The 19,637-nt window shown below is 45.3% G+C and overlaps 1 protein-coding gene across 1 annotated transcript; it reads right to left on the bottom strand.

The window, feature by feature from the left end:
• Positions 1-12,627: 12,627 nt before the first annotated feature.
• CXCL14 (chemokine (C-X-C motif) ligand 14) lies at positions 12,628-19,611 on the bottom strand. The gene is made up of 4 exons (XM_009872192.1): positions 19,509-19,611; positions 18,502-18,607; positions 13,994-14,104; positions 12,628-12,875 (listed from the first exon to the last, which is right to left on the bottom strand). The coding sequence occupies exons 1-4, from the start codon at positions 19,570-19,572 to the stop codon at positions 12,860-12,862; spliced, it is 297 nt and encodes a 98-aa protein (XP_009870494.1). The 5' UTR covers positions 19,573-19,611; the 3' UTR covers positions 12,628-12,859.
• Positions 19,612-19,637: the final 26 nt, after the last annotated feature.

Raw genomic sequence — 19,637 nt, 5'->3', positions numbered from 1 at the left:
TGTAACATCTTTCTGAGCATCAATTATGCGTGACTCCTACAACCACTTCCTTGTCCCACTGGTTTTATGGCCAGAAGGAGTCATTTTTGTGTGTGGTAGCTGTGGCATTTAACTTGTTTCTTTCATGAGGAGCCCAAACAATGCATCTTCAGGCCAAACAATCTATCTCCCTGAATAATAGCCCGAATGTCAGTCAAGCGCTCGGCGCTGGGAAATATACGATCACGGTAAAGGGCCACGGGAAGAAAGCGCGGGGGCGCAGGGGTTTGCACAGGGTCCGGTGCTGCCGTGCTTTCTCCCCCCCACTTTTGGCACTGGGTACCCCCGGCGGGGAGCTGGGCAGGACCCGGCGCGGGGCGCAGGTGCCCGGGGATGCGTCCGGCTGCCTGAAATTTCAACAACCTTAATCCGAGTCATCCAAGGAAAAAGACCAAACCCTCCCGGTGCGGTCACGCTCCCTGCCTGGCCCTTGCCCAGCCCCTACCGCATTAACTGGGAAAAATGAGATTAGGATGTCACCTCTGAGAAACGAGCCCTTTTTTCCCCCCACTTTATTGTGCAAGAGGTTTTTTTTTTTTTTTTTTTTCTCTCCCCCCTCCACCTTCTCCCGCCCACAGTTCCCCCTCTTTTGTTGATTTGTACTTTGTTAATTGAAGCTAGAACACTTATCCTAAAAGAAAGGGACAAAATTCATTGACTGCCCTGCGGATGAAATCCCCCCAACAACGTGCAAAGCAAGAAGCTTAACTACACGCTGAGATGCTCACGCTTTCTTTTCTACCTTCCATATCAATAATTCTGCTTGGGAAGGGCTTTTATTTTTATTTCCTTTTAACTGCAATAACGATAACCTGAAAGAATTGAAGCATCGTTAACAGTGGGATGAAATTGAGCCTGAGTTCTTGAGGGGGGAAGATTCTGGGGGACCTCCCCAGCTTTGAGAATGGGGGCTTGTGGCTAGGGGAGGATGCTCCGGGACCACCGGCAGCCCGTGGGTCCCCACCGTTCCGCTGCAGGAGCTCGAGGGATTTGTCCCCATTTGCATAGCAGGTGTTGGGTCCTGAGCCATTCTTCCCTAAGGGAGTTTTAATATGGGATAAATTACTGGGAATTAGGAGGAGGCAGGCGACAAGAAAAGCGCTCATGGAGTCTTCTCCCGGCCATGGCAGGGGGAAAGGGAGAGAATGGTAATAGAAAAAGGGAAAAACCCAAACTCAGCAGCTGCTGTCCCAGCCTGGGGAGTTTGGGGTGCGCAGGGCTTGGGGGCAGCTCTCACCGATGACTTCTCCTGAAATTCAGGTTTGAACCCGGGAACACGGTAATCGCAGAGACAGTAATACGATTACTGGCTTGGGGATCTTGAGTCAGTAGGTCTGGTAAGGGAGTTTAAAATGTTAATCCCTGGTATAATCCCTTCCCTGGCATTGTACGTACAAGGGTTGCACCCGCAAGAGAATTGCCTGCTTCCCTCCGCGGGCTTCAGGGTGGGAGTGCAGGGCTGGGGAGCAGCCCCCCACTTCCCTGCGTCCACACCGGTGTTCCCAGAGGACGAAAATTTCCTGTCACACCTCAGTCACTGCTTTGCCTTGCCAATCAGACTACACATCCATTAAAAAAAAGTCAGACTCTTCTCGTGTTTTTAAGCAGAGGGTCACTTTGAAATGCGTCCACCTGCAGGCTTTCATTGCAGGTAGGAACTTTTTGCCAGTAATTTTTGCTTTGGTCCTCTGTAAAGGATGGGAGGGGGGACATCACAGTGTGAAATTGTCCGGACCCTTTTCACAGGGCTGGAGGTATTATTTATAAATATAAGGAGGCAGGAGGTATTATATATAAACAGAGGCCATGTGTAATAAGAGAATATGTCAGTGAGGAAGAAGCTGACATCTCTTAAAAAAAAAGAAAAAAAAACACACAAAACCCAGGTGAATTCACTTCGAAAGAGATGTGACAGCTGGGCAGGGCAGGTGGAAAAGGTGAGGAGACAGCCCATGCGACCGGCCCTGGGCCGCGGTGGGCTGAGCCCCTGCACCCTGACCCCCATTCCTTGGGGTGCAGCTCCCGCTGCCCCGGCCATGAGAGGGCCGAGGGTGACACCCCAAGGCTCAGTGCTGCAAACTCGGCTGTGTGAGTGGCGTGAAACCCCTGCTTTCCCTTGGGGTTGTGCTGTTGTTTTCAATTGCTTTTACTTCATCAGCAAAAAAAATTATATTTTTTAACTTTAACTATCTAAGTAAAACTGTTATGTGTCCCTGAGCACAACTTTCTGAGTGGGAAAAAATGATACCAAGAGATTTTCCTGGTGGAGGGTTGGTGGTTCGGGGCTGTTTTAGCTGCAGTAGGTGCTGAGTTTGAGAAGGTGGGAAGAGCTGAGTTGAGAATAGATTTTGCAGTTCAGGGGCCAAACAGTAAAACTGGGGTCTGGGCAGGGCAGAAGAAGGAAGACAGTTAATTTGGCTTAGTAAGAACAAGAGGTTTAGAAAATGTCAAAGTAAACCTTCTGGTGGCTGCTGAATTTGTGCTTTTGCTTCAGCAAAACCACTCTGAGATGGTACCTTGACTGCTCAAATTGTGGTTTTGCTTCAGCAAAACCACACTGAGAGGGTACCTTGACTCTTTTTAAAGTAGCTGTCCTTTATTTTTTTTTTTCTGCATCAGCTCAACTTTTTGAAGGATGTCCTAGTGTTTTTCAAACAGATTTCATTAAATTTAGCTGAAAGCAAATGGTAAATAACTTGGAGGAGTGCTTTGCACTGACTTAAATGGCTTCTGGCTATCCACTTAACTGGGCAACATTGCAGTTCATTACCTTAATATTACATGTGCGATATATTTTTTAAGGTTCCCATCCTTCAGGGGCAAAATCACAGGTATGAATATCTTAAAATCTAGCCTGAATAGCCTCACTGTTAGTGTAAGCAGCTGCACTGACAGCCAACTATCATCTATTTCAGTATCTCTTGAAGATAACAGGTATAAAAAGAAAGATAAAAATGTAGTGTTAAACTACAGCTGTAATAGCCCTGAAAACTCCCAGTCAGCAGATGGGACTAAAGTGCTGGGTTTGCTGGGACCAGTACCTAACGATGCAGCTGAACTGGGCCGAGAGAGAAGGAACAATTCTGCAGGTGCTGTGCGTTATCCCTGGAGCTGGGCTGTGGAGGATGGGAGACACAGGTAAGCCTGACCCACAGTTAGGTGGCAAAAATAATTTTCCTGGTAGTATATTAGCCCTTGTAGTTGCTGCGCATTTTTCTTCTAGGGTAGCTTTAAGTTTTAAGTCTGCTAAATGCATGTTTTAGAATGGCTCCAAGAGGTAAAATGCTCAATCAATACAAAGTGCTAGTTCTAGCAGGCAGAAATTAGTAAGACAGTGGAGCAGCACGATTAAGGGAAAGTAAATGTTGTCCTAGGTGAGGTGGTTTTTTTATTTTTCCCCTTAGGTCTGTATGCACATCCACAGTTAACAAGCTCCTCTGAAACAAGTGTTTGGCTAATGAAGGGAGACAGGTTTGGCTGATGAGCTTCTGCGGAGCCTCTGCTGCAGGGATGCTGCTTTCTTTTCAAATTTAAGCCTGTATTAAATTGCAATAACTTCTGTGTTCACAAATAAATAGCAAAATCAGTGGAGCTGCTAATTATTAAGTGAATTCTTTGTCAGATTATAGACATCTTTTCTTTTTAACCCTTTTAGATAAAAACTAAAGTATTGCTTTTTCTTTCACCTCGGGTTTAATGCACTGCGTGTTTTGAGCCTATTCCCATCTACTCTAGTGGGGATTAGAGGTAATTTCTCTGGCGTGGGTGCAGCTACCCTTCTCCAAAACATCTGTCAGAGTTAGGCAGGGCTCTGAGCCTCTTACCCCACTGTGCAAACAGAGAAGAGGATCCCAAATTACAGAGAAACTCTTCACAAGAGCGCTTTTTTATTACTTATCTTGAAGGACTAGTGATTCTGTGATATACAAATAGCTCCTATCCCAAAGAATCTTGATTTTTGTTTCTTTATTTTTTTCCTCCCCTAGAAACAAATAGGGTATGACTTCGTTTTTTTACAGCTTTCAGTCTTTGGTGTTATTTATCTTCATTAACCTGTTGATGACCCTGGACCTCCCGCCCTACACATTTCATGCCAGGTGCTGAGAATTTAGCTCGTCATCTGTGAACTCCACCCACAGCCTTAATGGGAAAATAAAGAGAAAACTCCACCTTTTCCTGACCTGTAAGTAATAGAAACAACCACAAGGTGTCAACCTCTACCAAGCTGCAGCTCAGAGCCGGTTCTGCTCGCCCGGCAGCAGCCGGGCTGGACAACCCTGCGCGGAGACTTTGCTGGAGAACCCGGGTACCTGCTTCAGGTAAGTGGGGAAAAATCCCCCGGAATGCGGCTATTTGATTGCTTTTTCGGGTGTATGCTGTTTCTGTTTGATTTCCTTTTTTGTTTTCTGCTGCAAGCTTTAGCCAAGTTCGGTGTTTTCGTCACTACGTGTGGAAGAGGGAAGGGGACTTGCTACAAAGAGTGTTATCCTATGCAGATAAGGTCAAAGAGGGGTGAAGAAAAGGAGTATTATCAATGCAATGTTCTGTTTGGGTGTATATGAATATGTACGTGTACATATGGGAGTAGGGAGTTCCTGCAGATCCCTGCTTGGTCTTTGGAGCTGTGCACCCTGTGCCCCTCTGCTGTGGGTTACAGCATGTTGTAATTACCCTTAAAGTAGAGCAACTGGCATTCAGTCAACTGTTTGGATTATAATGGCATAGACGGCATAGAAACTCTAGGAAAACAGGAAGGAGATTGGCTTTTCCCACAGAAAGCCACGTCTTTTAATTTGCAATTCAACTCCAAATTTCAGAGCTTGCTGCTTTCCAACCTCTGTCGTCAACTTTTATGGTAAAAGCAATTGAACCCCCAAGCAATGGCCCTTGCCCAAGTGCTGGTGTGGGGCCAGTAGGACCAGCAAGGGGCTGGGACGCTGGAATGTTTGCTCTCTGATCTAAGTCAAGCACCTGGGATTGGGTAAGGTAGCTCTGATTGATCATGATGCTGACTTTGTAGTTTCCCTGTCTGTCTACTCTGCTGTTTTTTGCCCTACTCTGTCCCATATTTCTTTTTTTAAAAAAAAAATCCTGATCTTAGAAGAATATTTCCTAGGTGTGATAAAGCCAAGAAGTCACTTTTTTCTTTTGTGTTTGATATTTGGCCTTTCTGCGTCAGCATTTCCAGGCATTGTTATCCAGTATGTTGCTCTGTACAGTTGAAGTGTTGGGATTTTACCTGCTGGGCAATACCGATTGCCCTCTGCCTTCTTGCAGGTGCTCCCTCTGAGGCTGCAGCCTATGGTGGTCCTCCCTGCAGCCTAAGGTGTGCTGTGTTTTTCTAGTGCAATTGTTTTCTGCTAAAAACCCACCGTCTCAAGTGCCTCAAGGTTTATAAGTGGTCCCAAGGATTTCCTGCTCTTCTATTCTGTAGCTTCACAGACCCTGAGCTGAGCGTAGGGGCTGCGGGAGCTCGTGGGCTGGTGGCATTGCTCAGAGTCAGGTGTGATAATTTGACACTGATTACTATAACGAGGAACTAGATTTTCCTGGCAGAAGTATTTTAGGTGTTGCGTAAAAATGGAGAGGGAACACCCTGCCAGTCGCTTAGAGTTTCAATTTGAATGGTAGCACTTGGCAAACTGGTTCTTGCTGGGGGGGAGTGGTGCTTGACTGGGAATTGCTGGTCCGAGGAGGGAGCTGAGGAGTTCTGGGCTGGTTTGTATTTCCTAAGATGTTTGCAGAAGTGGTAAGTCTTCTAGACTTAGAGAGGAAGCTGAAGAAAAGCTCAAAGAAAAATGTAAATCGCGCAATTACGAAGGTAATGGAAATGGAGAAGTATTTTTATGCAACACAACGGAATGGGCAATAATGAGGCAAAAATGGTGAGGGATGAAGACAAAGGACATTTCTTCCGGGATTAGAAGTGAGCTCAAAATTGCCAAAGCTTACTGGAAGAGTGTGTGTGGGGGGGGAGGAAGAAGCCTGTTGTAGCATTTTTTTTCCTTTAATAAGGTTCTTTTTCTGGGAGTGCTGAGTGTTCAGTTGTCGCACACTTAGTGCCTAGTAACCCAACAAAGCTTCAATTGGTGGCTCTGCAGAAAGATTTTCTTTTCCTTGCAGGTTTTTAACCATGAAAAGACACTGAGATCAGTTGCTTCAGAATCCTTAATTAAACACAACAAAGAAGGGCAATTAGAGCTCTGCCTTTCTTCTGTCATCCAGCAAATCTCGCAAACCTCAAACACCTTCTCTTGCTCCAAGATTTATGATGGGAATAAATTATAATTATTCCATAATTATGGGCCTTAGGCGAACACCAGCAGGTTTATTTATTTATTTTTTCTCAGGGGAAGTTCTGAAACCCATCCAAGAGGAATTCACTAACCTCTTTTATTGTGCAGGAAGAAAAACAAAAACACAGGCGTGGCGATTTTCCCAGGCCTTGGCTGCCTGCCTCCTTGTCCCTTCGTGTCACGTCAATCCTCCTCCCAGGTCCCGCTCACTGCAGAGCAGCTCCTGTTGCGCCGGATGCCCTCCGTGTGTTGTCTGAGTGGTCCCTGTCCAAAAAGCTGATAATATGACCAGGCAAAAGATGGGAGAAAAAGCCAAGAGGATTTGAGTGCTTCCAAGGTCGGCAAAAGGACCAGAAATACAACCTGTTGCTCAGTGTTCAGAAAATAGATGCTCGTGCATGTTGCCTCTCTACAAAGTGTTTCATCCTGGGATTTTGGCGCTTGTTTTGGTGGTTGGATGAAGCTGTGCTCGTATTCGGCGAGAGGGAGCAAGTTCTCCTTTTCAGGCATTGAAGGTGATATAATATATGCATGATTTTCTGCTGCTGGGAGATTGAGTGGTTCTGTTTGAGGACCGAAATGCAGCCTTTGGGGAATGGCAGTTGCATGGGGTCCTGCAGGTCCTGGGTTGGCTGGTGGCAGGAGGGAGAATCACTGGGCAAGAAAGCTCCATGGTTTAGTGCGTTGGGCAGGAACTCCCGATGTTTTTAAAGAGTTTAGGGCAGGTGGCTTGAGAATGAATCTTCCCAGGGTTGTGCTGTGATGCAGTTTCCCATGCTGGTGTGATGAATGTGGCTCTTGTGGACACAGTGGCAGCCAGGTGTCCTCTTTGCCCTTAGTGTTTGTGGTCCACATTAACAGGGTAATGACTGTGTAAACCTGTGAGCAGATTTCCCAAAATACAGCTGTGTTTTCTTTGCATTGAGGGTTTTCTCATATCCAGGTAAGGAAATACAACAGCTGAAGCTTTTCTTGAAGAGCTGGGGAAGAGAGTTCCTGGCATCAGCAATGCAAAAAGCAGGCTGGGAGCTGATTTGTAATACAGACGGCTGCAGAAGTGTGTCCCTCGGCTGTCTGAGTAGATTTTTGGTTGCCACTAGATGTCCTTTCAGCCCTTCTTTCCCCTACTTGCTTCTCCAGAGCAGCCATCTGGGCTGGAATCTGTTGGTCATGGCCCAAGAGCTGCCAGACACCAAAGTGCTGTGGGGCTGAACAAGGAATGGGGCCTCCTGAACATCTCTTTGATCTAACATCTTTGTCTCATGTCGTGCTGGCTAATAGAAATGAGGATGCTCTGGATGCTTAGAACTCAACTTCTTGATCTGTGATGAGTATTAAATACTTAAACGTCTTTATTATGAATTGGGGGCTGTTACTGCATTGCTGCCTGGGAAGGGCCACCAGTTAGCAGAGGTGATGGTCCAAGGAGGCATCCTTGGACAGTAAAATGATGAATATCTCAGTTTCATATGAGATGGCCAAACGGTGGCCCAGTTTTTTGGAAGTTGTTAGCTTTCTCTCTATGAAATGATGTTCCGAACACCTTTGCAGGCCGGGTCTGTAGCGACGGAGGGTCGCTCTTTCCAGAGATACGTGGTGTCAGGAAGCACAACTAACAGTGTAGTGGGATTTTTCCAAGTTGCCTGGATGCCCAGAACTCAACAAATAACTAAGATTTCTCTAAGGGGTTCATCAATACCTACAAGAACAAAAAAAAAGCAGTGTAAGCATCTGGAGCTCTGTGCTTGCAAATGCAGGTGCAGCTGCTGCTCCTCAGGCAATGGCAATCCCAGTTGCTGTTCTGGAGTGGGTTATGTCAGGTAAAGGAATTAGAGGAAATCTGCTCTGGGGTACGTTGCTAGAAATGTACTGGTTGCAGGGATATCTAGGGGCTCACGGGGTGCAGCCTTTCAAGGCAAACCAAGCACCTTTCAAGAATCACTCAGCTTTTTGTGGTTTAGAATCAGAGGGAAATCAATAAGAGGCACAAAGGGTTTGTGACAGACCAAACACAGAGTAAGCGAAAGCTGCAAACAGTGATCCTTAAAAATACTTCTGTTTCCATTTGTGACCACACATACCTCAGCCCACTGAAGGGAACAACAGATCCCACCACGAGTGTGGGAGATCTATGGAGCTGCCCTGGAGTGAGGTCGGGGCTGTCAAGGTGGGCTGCCCATCCTTCTGCATCTGAAGCCCAAACTCAGCCAACAGCCCAAACCAACTTGCCTTTTTCCAAAGGTGCTGCACAACCAGGAAGAAGTGAGGTGTTCAGATGCTGCATGCATCTGGATTTAGATGCCTTATTTTTATTTTTTTTGCAGGCTGGCTTCGGAGGAGGAATACCCAAAATGTGACTGGTGTTCCATTTGACCTAATGGGAAGTGTGTTTTGGAGAGTTCAAGCTCTGTGTGAGCTTACACAAAGCCTGTTAAGTGATGTCAGGTTGCATGGGAGGCCATTTACCCTCAGCAGGATGGCAAGTCCTGGGCTTTTTATTCACATTTGTTCCCATTCTTCACAACTGTGGGCCCAGGAGAGCCCCAATGCTGACATTTAATTAGCTTGGAGAACATTCCTGTTGCTGTAACACTGCCTTCAACTTCCCACCTAGGGAACGGAGGACAAGTGCAAATCCCCAGGTCCTCTGATGACTTTACCATCGAGCCCCACATTTGCTCCCACGGCCCTGAAGAAACCTCATTAGCACCAGGCCAGCTCTCCCACTGCACAGACATGGTCATGGAGGGTCCCCATGTGTGTAGCAATCTGGCGTGGCCTCGTGCCTTGATTTAGGGAGCCTGGTGGGAGCTGGGGCACAGCACACAGCTGGGCCTGCCGAGAGCCCCGTGCTGGACACCGAGCAGCTATTGCTTCTTAATAAACTTTTTTTGGCCATCGCTGACCTAGACCATATATGAACAAGTGCAAGGCAAGTGGTGAAAGGATTTGTATAAGGTTTCTAATCCCACATAGCGTGCTTGCTGAAAAGGCAAGGCAGGTCTCCCTGCTGTTGTGTCCTTCCACTGCAGCTGCATGCTTCACCCTCCTGCCTTTATTAAAATGAAATGATAGAGCTGTTTCTGAATGGGCGCAGCCTGTGGATGTCCAAGGGAGGGATGGGGGAAGCTGCAGAGATGCTGTGCACAGGGCTTGTTACCTGTCTCTTTGTGCTCCTGATTGCAGCGTGCCTGGGAGTAGGTTTTGCAGACTGGGTGGGGGAAGACAGTTGCCAGCTGCCCTCCCTTGGAGGCTCTTGAAGGGTTCACGACCTCGCAGTGTAAAGTCAGTGCTTGAGGAGCTATGGGGTCTGCTTGGGCAGCTCCTACCCCCCTGGATGAACTGTAGAATCATTGAATGTTTTGGGTTGGAAGGGACCTGTAAAGGTCCTCTAGTCCAACCTCCCAGCAGTGAGCAGGGACATCTTTCACTACATCGGGTTGCTCAGAGCCCCATCCAGCCTGGAGCATGGCTCTGGCTTACTCTGCAGATGCTTGAGCTCTCGGGAAGGTGAATGGGTAACTGGTGAGCAGTCAGGTCTAGCTGGTGTGTGCTCAGACCATACCTCAACAGCTTAATTTTTCAATCTCAAAGCACAAATGTATGGCCCGGAAGCTAGGGAGGTTGGTCTCCTATGGCTTTGCAACCCGCAGTTTGCCAGGGAAAACAAAAGTGAACCTCAAGGTTGCCATCAAATTTAGACAGAAGAGGTACCTACATATTTATATTTAAATGTTGTAGCAAAGATGTTTCAATCTGTAGGAAAGCGGTTGATGTTTTGTGTGTGGCAGTCACCTTCTGGCACGTTTTCTGTTTACAGCTGCAGTGTCAGAGATGATGGGGAATGCTCCTCCTGGTTCTGGGAACTTAATAAAGCTGCCTGAGGAGGCAGTTTAACAGGCTTGGGAAAACCAGCTCAGAGTCACAGTTTGGGGTTGTTTTCTTTGTGGTTTCAATTCCTGTTTCCAAGAGTTGTTGTGTTCAAAGCATGGATTTTAGGTTAAGGGGAATACATGTATCGAACCAAACAGCTCTTTAGTTTCCCATTCTAATAAGTGGAAAGAAAAGTATGAAAAAATTCAAATTGGTTTCCTCTGTGCCCAGTTCTTGCTGGTGGTTTTGGTCTGGCAAATGAACCCAGAGCTAAGAGTCATTTGTCCAGGCTCTGCCCTGCGAGGTGTGAGCCACCGAGTGCTGCCTTTGGGTAACTGGAGTTGTTCGCAGCATTCCCAGCGGAGCGTTAACCACCTCTTGTGCAACCCTGTCACTGCTTTTCCAGGAAATACAGTGCCCAGTAGTTGCTAAATAAGCATAAACTTTTCCTTGAAGTCTGTCGGTGTGTCGAAATCTAGGCGCCTCAAGGAAAAAACTACCAATTTTGTTAAAATGTGATTCTGGAAAGGAGAGGGACAGTTTGGCCAGCCCACGACTCTGGGTTTGCCTGGAGATTGGGTTCAGATGTTCAGCCTGAAGCAGCATCTTGTGGTCGATATCCCCAGAGGTTTAATTTCTTAAATGCTCTGGGATCTTTCTCAAGCTTTTTACTAACGGGCATCTGAAGATCCTGGCTTCATTCTTGCTCAGAATAGGAAAATACTTGGAAATGGAACAGCTATTTCTCCTTCAGCTCTGCCAGGGTATTATCGCAGTAAACAACTATATAGTATGTGCATACATTTTATTTTTTTTTAAAATTTTATTTTTCCTCTGTCTGAACTGGAGGAATCCCTTGAGCTGAGGCCAGGCTTTGCCTTGATTATATTGTATAAGATCACTGTGGGCAGGGGTCCTGCTGATTTCAGCAGGTAATCTGCCTTTGCCCAGCTGGCAGCAGACAGGAGCTCACTGTGTCTGGGGAACACGAGAGGTTTTTGGGTGCAAAGTCCCTCCCTTTGGACAAGTGCAGAAACTGTGTAGAATGAGGAGATGATGTCTCACAGGTTTTTGTCGCCTTTTATTGTAAAGCCTTCCCTAATCTAAGGCAGAACTTGTTGAAATCACTGCATTTGACTTTATATCTAGTGGTTGATTTACATTTATTTAACATAACATTAGACTAGGCTGTAGGCTGTTCTTTGTGTGAGATTCCTCAGTGTTTGGGTAAAGTCCAAATCCTAAAATGAGAAAGGGGCAGTAAACTGCACTAGAATAATGTTTTCTAATTCCAGTGTCATCAAGATGCCAGATCTCTCAATCAGCTTCTCTGATTCAGTGTTTTTCCCCAAACAAATCCATCTACCAAAAAAAATAACAAAAAAAATTGAGAAGTGGCTGGAGTTTTGTAATGACTTAGGGAAATTTAAAAGCAATCGTCAGTTTGGTTTTGTGTTGTTTGGGTTTTTTAAATATATTTTTATGACTTTTTTTTTTATTTGTCTTAGAAAGAAATATGAAATCTGCATGCAACATTCTAAATATTTCAAACATTTAAATAGCATATGATAATTTAGCAATACAGTACATTATACAGAAAGATAATATAGGGAGAATTCCTATAGTATATTTACAAATGAAAAGGTAGTTTTGTTATTTTAAAAAGAGGAATGCACTGCTTAACATTGAAGTATTACATTCAAAATAATGAATACATAGTATTGTGACTAAAACATATATAGGTATTTATATGCTTGCCCTATTGTATTTTTCATAAAAAGGTACCTTTTAAAGGCTTTTTTGTTGTTGCTGCTAGAAATCTAGGAAGTCATACATAATAGTCTTGAAGCTTAAAATTTCTCAGTACTGAAGCCACAAACTTTCTGTAAGAACTTCAGGTGGAAAGAAAAAAAATTGAAAGAAACCCCCATTTTCTTAGTAATAAAAATGACCTAGAAGCGCTATCTAACGCGTGAAACGTTATGTGGGAGATGTGATACGCTTCACCTTGCAGCGAGACCTCGAGTCCGTTTGAGAAGAGGTGCCAGCGACGGTCGCGCTCGTTTGCTGACGTGCCGAGGGACCTCGCTTGGGCAGTTACGGCCACGACGTTTCAGCGGCGTCTTCTCCAGCCAACTCGTCTTTGGCCCCTGCTTTGCCCGCCTAAAGTGGAGGCTGCAAACCTGACAAACACCCCCAGCACCTAAAGCGGGCCCCCTGCGAAAGGGCGAGAGGCGCGGCTGTGCAACGCCTTTGCAAACATCACTGCTTGTCTAGTGAGCTTATAAAGCTCGATTGCAATCATAGTGAAGTATGAACAAATAGCAATTAAAAAAACCCAAACACACAACAAACCCAACAACCCTCCCAAATCCCAAACCAACCTCTTTAAAATGAAAAGCACAAGTTTTTTCTAAATCTTGGTACAGAGCACACGGGTATGAGATCTGAAGTGCAATGGACGCTTGTGAAATCTGGAAGCCTTTTGCACGCAGCTATAAAATGTAAAAACTGACCCTTGGTAAAAAGTGCTTTGTAATAATAATAATATAGAATTTGTGTCTTGTGTCTGTGAGAGAGAAATTGTCTTCTGCAGAGCCCAGTCCTATGTCAGCCAAGGGAATCTGCTCCATTCCTCACGCTGCCTCCTCTTATTCTTCGTAAACCCTAGAAAGAAGGAAAGCCAAGAGAAAGATGTTTAAACAAGGAATGAAGCAACTCAATTCCAAATAATACACAAGGAAAAATAATTAAAAAACCACAAACAACAAGAAAAACAGAAACCAGATTATTAGCCTTTGCTGAAGTAAATTGAAAGTAAGTTTTTGACTTCAGCAGTCGCTGGATTGCTGTCCATAGAGGGATGGATTTTGCTGCTGCCATATCTTGCAGGTGTGCAGGGAGTGATGTGCTCTGCCATGATTATCAGGATACATAGGATGAAGACATCCACATCTGCTATTACACTTGAACCACTGGAAAATCCCTATTTTGTATATAAGTGTTGAAGTGTATTATGAGCTGCAGGTAGATAATGGATATTTATTATCTATTACTAGAATTTATGTTGTCTGGAATATTAGGCTCTGTTATTTTTTTCTAGTTTATGTCCTGAGAAAGCTACTTGACAGGCTTGTCTGCTGAAAAATCCTAGTTGGTCTTTGGGCAAAAGCACAGGGGAACCTCAGGGCAATGCTCTTTTGGGGAAGAGATTGTTGGGGCTGAGTATTCTTTTTAATCTTAATGATGATGGTATTAAAAAAAAAAACTTTTTGAAAGGGAGAGGGTGACAGAGCATCTTACCAGCAGGTTACTGTTTTTCTGGGAAAAATTGTTAAAATTGGTAAATAACTGTATCATCAAGTATTGAAGATTTTTTGAGGTGATGTGACAAGGCACTTTCTTCCCAGCCCTGCTGACTGCTTTCCTTGTGACTGTGTGGAAGTAATTTTGCTTTTCACCTTGGCTTTTTCACCCATTGAAGAGAGGTGAGTGTATGTAAATTATGGAGAACATCATCTGATGAATAGTTTAACAGAAAATAATTACTATTTATAGTTGGAACAGCCTAATCCTAAAATAAGAGGACTGCAAGTGGCAGGAAAGAAAAAACACAGGTTGAGAACATCCATTTATAACCGTAATTTTGGTGATGAAACACATCTTTTGTGCTGGATAAAGCATTTGCAGCGTGTGCATTTTCCTCTCTATGCCTGAACACTGCTGATTGCCCAAGCTGCCACCAAGGTTTACTCCCCTCTCCCACTGAGCAAATTCATACTTACCTGCCTTTCTCTTTCCATACTCGGTACCACTTCAGCAGCCTCACTGTGTTTTGGCGTTTGGGGTTTAAGCAGTGCTGCTGCTCCCCTCGCACCCGTGTCCACAGAGTCACGCTGCAAGGCAAGTGAGCACAGGTTATGGGAGCCCTGGGACATGCTGGTCCTCTCCTCTTACTCCACAAAAATGCCAAAACCGGGCAGTGGAAGGGTTTTCATACTCTACACTTCCCCCCTCCCCTTGTGTGGTTTTTTTTTGTTTTTTTGGTTGTTTTTTTTTTTAATGGTAGATATTTGAGTTTATTGTAATAATGTCGGAGCAGTTCTTCAGCTGCTATCAATCAGGGCAGGGCAGTATGGTCTGCTATTATACTAGGTTGTACCAGATGAAGACTCACATGCTGTCTTTAATCAGTGGGTTTCTCCTTCCTGTCTGTCAGATATTGTCTGTTGAGCTGAACAGCTGATTTAATTAGCAGCTCATTCAGGCAACCGCAAGGTCTTTGCATAAGGTTGTTTCCCTTACACTCAGTAATACTGCACCCAAGAGAAAACATCAGACCTGCTTAATTAATTTTTGTAAATTTTTATGTATTTTCTTTTTTAAATATTTAGTATTTTAATATATTAAATATTTGCACATGGCAGAGGACCTGTGTACCCAACAGACTAGCTCTGAGCCTCAGGATGCAGTTCTGGGAGCTTCAGCCTCCTCTGATCTCAGGCTGATCTCTCTCTCCTTGCCAGCACCCATGGCTTGAATGTCACCTTCCCACTGGGACAAAGTGTGCTGGAAGGAAAAATGTGGAAAAAGTTTCCTTCTGGAGCCCAACAAACCCACAATTTTTATTTGAGTTACTTTCTGGAAATACCATCTGTAACAGGGAAGCGTGGTTTCTGGTTTAACTGAAATATTGTAATGGAATTATTTCAATGCTGCTTGAGACGTGAGTGAAATGATGGCAGAAAACCAGAAATACCTGTGCATACCGATGGGTTTCTTCTATAGTTTGGTTTAGAACGAAGCTGTTTATCTTCAAGAAGAAGCGTGTTGCTAACTTTCCCAGCTCATGAGCTCAGCTGAGGGTCTCACTATGTTTCCCCTTTTGAAGTTATACAAGATGTTCAGATAGCTCTTCCCATTCAATTAACCTTCTCCTCTGCTCTACCTCCATGAGGTGTAAGCTCAAGTCACAAAAAGATGAGGTGTAATTTTCAGGCTGTTTTCTGGGAGGATGTAGCCCTTTCCCCAACGCGTGGGAAAAGTGGTGGAAGGTCTCCAAGAGCCTCTGTGGCTGCAGGCATCAGAAAGGGAAGGAGCAATGCTTGCTAAAATTTCCAGACTATCTGTGTTCTAAGGGTATTCTCAGGCAAGCCCTCTGGAGATTAGTGCATATGTGAGAATGGCAGTTTTCCTGTAGTTTTGAATGGGAGTGAAACCAAACCTTCACCGAAGGCACAAAACAAGTTTTGAGGGACTTGAGGTTGGTGCAAAGTTTCTCCAGAAAGCAGGCACCTTCTTGACTGTGCTGTCTGCACTGATTGATGCCAGACCCTGGATTAGGTTTCTTTTCTAACAGACCACAAGGGATGTTTCCAGAAAGGGATGGACAAGTTGAATTGCAGGAGCACCTCCAAAAAGCAGCAAGTCCTATATTGGCACCAGAAGTAGAGAAGGACAACTCTGGATTTACTAGATCCTGCGGTCTGAGGAGGAGATGCGTGATTTGCTTCTCAGGTGAACTGGGTCTTTTCTCAGGCTGAGATGTGTTGCTTTGACATCACATGTAGGTTTTCTGCTCTGATGCTGGAGACTGGACAGCAGAGAAAATATTCTGAAGACAGCGCTGTGGTCCTCTGCAGTTTCTGTGCAGTTCCTGATGCTGTGGGCACAGGGTTGGGCCACAGTGTTTTTGGGCACCCTGAGCTGACCTGGCCCTGCTTTTGGAGATGCTGGCTCAGCAGATGTAAGGGAATGTGCCTATGAAGAGGTGCTGTGGGAGCTGACACCCTGTTAGGAGTTTTCTGGGTGGGCTGCAAGAAGAGGCTGAGAGGGATGGAGAAGGCACTGAAGCACCAAAACTTAGACCTCCAGGGAGATCTCTTTGGTGGGATATGGGTCACGAGCTCACTCCAGGGATGTGTGCTGACCTGTCCCTTAGCTGCCTGCATTAGGGCTTGGTGCCTGGAGCCTTCACCCACTGTGTCTGAGGGTCCATATGCCAAAATCCTCCCCAGTATGCCCCTGCCTCCAGGGCTGGGTCAGTCTGTGACCCCAGAACCTCATGTCCCGTCCCCCCCCTCCATGTCTTGTCTGCAGAGATGGTGGGGCTGCATCTCTGCCTACAAGCACCCTCTCCCCAGGGCCATAAGGGTCTTAGCTCTGGTTGTTTTATTCCAAGCTGGTTTGGGGGCTGCCACCCACCTCGGCTGTGTCTTGAGAAAGGTTCCAGCAGCTCTGGTTTCCCATCAGCTGTTCTAACCTCAATTCATCCCCGCTATTTGGGAGGAGGCAATACATGGAGAGGGGTTGGATCCTTTCATACAGAAAGAGTTAAATCTCCCTCCTTTTTTCTGCTGCTTTTTCTCATTCTGGGAGACAGATACACACACAATTACTGCTAGATGTACTGTGAATCCTGATAGGTTTTGACTAGACTGAGGACTCAGCTTAGCTGTACCAGAGCTCTGCCAGAGGGGTTATGGCTAAAGGCAAATTCCTCCGTAAACTGCACCCCTGTACCTACTTCTTCTCTATCAGACAGAATTCATATCATGTTTCTGATACGTGAAAAGATACAGGAGTTTTTGAGGAGGGCAGGAGGGGAACCCAGCTTTCACAACTCATTTTAGATGATCACTGCAGCAACAAAAACTCAGTTGCAGGAATTCAGTGATTCTGTGCCTTGCCCAGAGACTCCCAGATCAATCGGTACTCAGAATATTAATTTTGGTTTGCTTTCAGCGCTGACTTGAGGCTGTACCAGGGTAGCTGGCAAGGCAGCAGCGATGGGGCAGCTCTGTGCAAGCAGCTGCTGCAAACCCAGGGCAACCCTCTGGGCTTGCATTTCTCGGCATCTGTGCAGCTGTCCAGCTGGGAAAGCAATCGCTCCGGCACAGCATTCCAGCTTTTCTGACTTTCTTGTTGAAAGTGAAATGTTGCCTTAAGAAGATTTATTTTATAACCCCTGCCCCAACTACCAGCTGCTTTTGGGCAAATGCTTGGAGTGGGATGCAAGGAGTTAGTGCTCTGTGCCATCATTTTGCTATTGGAAGGTCAAAGCAAACAAAGTAAAGCTGCAAGGGGCCAATTCAGGCAATGATGCTCTGCAAGCATTTTCTGTTTAGGTCTCCATCAGCTGATTTGGGCTTCAGAGATCTGGGTCTGATGTTTCCTGAGCTAAGGATTGCTCGTAGTGATGCTGGTGTAAAACTGGAGGAAGCCTGAGGAAGCTTGGCTCTCTATTCCTCCTCCACACACCTTTTGCAGAGTCTAGCGCACCATTTCTGTGGGGGCAGGATCAGGCTCCTGTGGCATCTCCTTCTTTGTGCCAGTCAGACAGGCAGGATTTGGCCCCATGGGCATTACAGAGTGCTGGAGGTGGTACGTGTCTTGGCAGGGCACGACTTGGATCCTGCTGTTAAAGCACCTTTCTAAGATTAAGTAAAAGGCAAATGTACAGCAAGGGAGAACAAACACTGGAGTAAATCAGTCCTTGGTATTCTGGGAGTCTGGCTGCCCTTGGGGATCCTTTTCCCTCACACTCAGAGCGGCAGAGGGCCTTGGTGCAGTCTTCTTAGCTAAGCTGGTTCTTATCCAGCCTCACGTGCTGGTTGCATGGTGCTTTGTTGAGGGTATCTTGAGATATCCAAACCAGAACAGGAAAAAAACCAGGATGAAATAAAACCCAGAAAGCACCCATACTTAAAAAGATCCACCTCCTTTTGAGCCAGTTATCAAAGATGTCAAAAATCCCTGTACCTGTCTCAGTTTGAGTCACTGCATCACTCTGAGATTTCACAGCAGCGTTGGTCATGGCTTGCAGCGAGACAGAGAGGAAAGTGCTTTCTTATGTATAGGTAATCCCACTGAATGCAAGGGGATGGCTCTGGTACAACGCAGGCAAAAAATCTGACTCTGCTTGGGATAACTCTTCCATTCAGAAATTGCCTTCTGTCCAACTCTGCTGGTGTTCTTATTCTGCATGCTCAGAATAACTTGAGTAAATAGTCAGCTTCAAGTAGGATTTGTCCCTGTCTTTCATTTGAACTAATTAATTGCTGCCTGCTCTGTAAATATTTCTTTTGAGTAAAAAATGATTGTTTGAAAAGTGATAGCTGGGGTTTTGGTCAGAATTGTACATCTTATTGCATCTGATAGAGTGAATGACTATTCCCAGAAATTAGCATTCTAAGGCATGAGGAAAACAAAGAACGGAGAAGGAACTTGCAGTACAAGGTAAAGCAATCCAGCTGACAGGGAAACAGAAAGCAAGAAATGAAGGAAAACTTACATAATCATCTCTTCCACACAAAACGGGTACCTCGGTTTTATTTCCAGCTTCCGTACATTAGAGAATCTTATTTTAGGACCTTTTCTTGAACATTTGCACTTTGCACCTACAAGAGAGAGCATTTTCTCAGTGTGCCTGCAAAGCTTCCTTGCATACCAAGTGTCCCTTCCCTGCCAGCCTATGTGCACAAACAAACTTCACTTTGGTGTTTCGAGCCTTGGTGGGAAAAATTGAATTTTGTAATGCTGTCGAGCTTAAGAATGATTTTATCTATTTATTTACTTTAGCTCCATCCCTGGAAAAGGTAATCGCTTTCTGAGAAATACGTTTTAGAGCACTATATACGTTCTGAGGCTTAGTAAATATGATAGCTATTTAAAGTGCACCTGCTGCAATTTAAACGTAATTGTATTTAACAAAAGGAAATGAAAGAGTTGGAACTCACTTCAAACCGAATAAGCAAGCGCACATCTTGACTACTTTCTCATTCACTCCGGTCCCTCTTGGACTTTGTAGGACTTTCAGTCATTTTTCCTCACACGGATGCTGTGGTGCGTTTGCAGCCAGGCATAAAACCGAGAGTTTTTAAACCATCGTTTCTGTTAACGGCAGAAAACGCACCCTGGCACGCTCGGTGGAATTTGTGCCGCCACATCAAATCCAGCTCTGCTCTTATTTTCCTCTGTGGAAAAACCACCCTCGGTTTCAAAGCGGATTTTTGAGCTATATTCCTGAATAACGGAGGACACGACATGACCTCGCACACTGCGAGTTGGGGCTATCTGCCTCGCAATGAAGTATTTTATCTCTACTTCCACCTTTTTTTTTTAAAAAAAAAAAAGAGAGAACCCCACACCTCACAGCTACTCTACCTCACCGCTAAATACATCGCGTTTCCCAAGGTGCAGAAAACGGCTAAATCCAACTCGGGGCAAGCAAGAGACAGATAAAAAACTAGTGGCAAAGCATCCCCCTGCAAAAAGAACCAGCAGAATAAACGCACTTACCTTCCGCGCTGGCTAAGCACATGGCGATGAAGAGCAGAAGCAAAGCTGCCGTCAGGAGCTTCATGGTGAGGGGGCAGCAGGTACCTAAGGAGACGCCGGAGATTTTTTTTTTTTAAATATTTTTTTTTT

Source organism: Apaloderma vittatum, unplaced genomic scaffold (genome assembly GCF_000703405.1).
Source record: "Apaloderma vittatum isolate BGI_N311 unplaced genomic scaffold, ASM70340v1 scaffold21386, whole genome shotgun sequence".
Classification (NCBI taxonomy): domain Eukaryota; kingdom Metazoa; phylum Chordata; class Aves; order Trogoniformes; family Trogonidae; genus Apaloderma; species Apaloderma vittatum.
The sequence above is the reverse complement of the archived record's forward strand: the minus strand, read 5'-3'. Positions and strand labels throughout refer to the sequence as shown.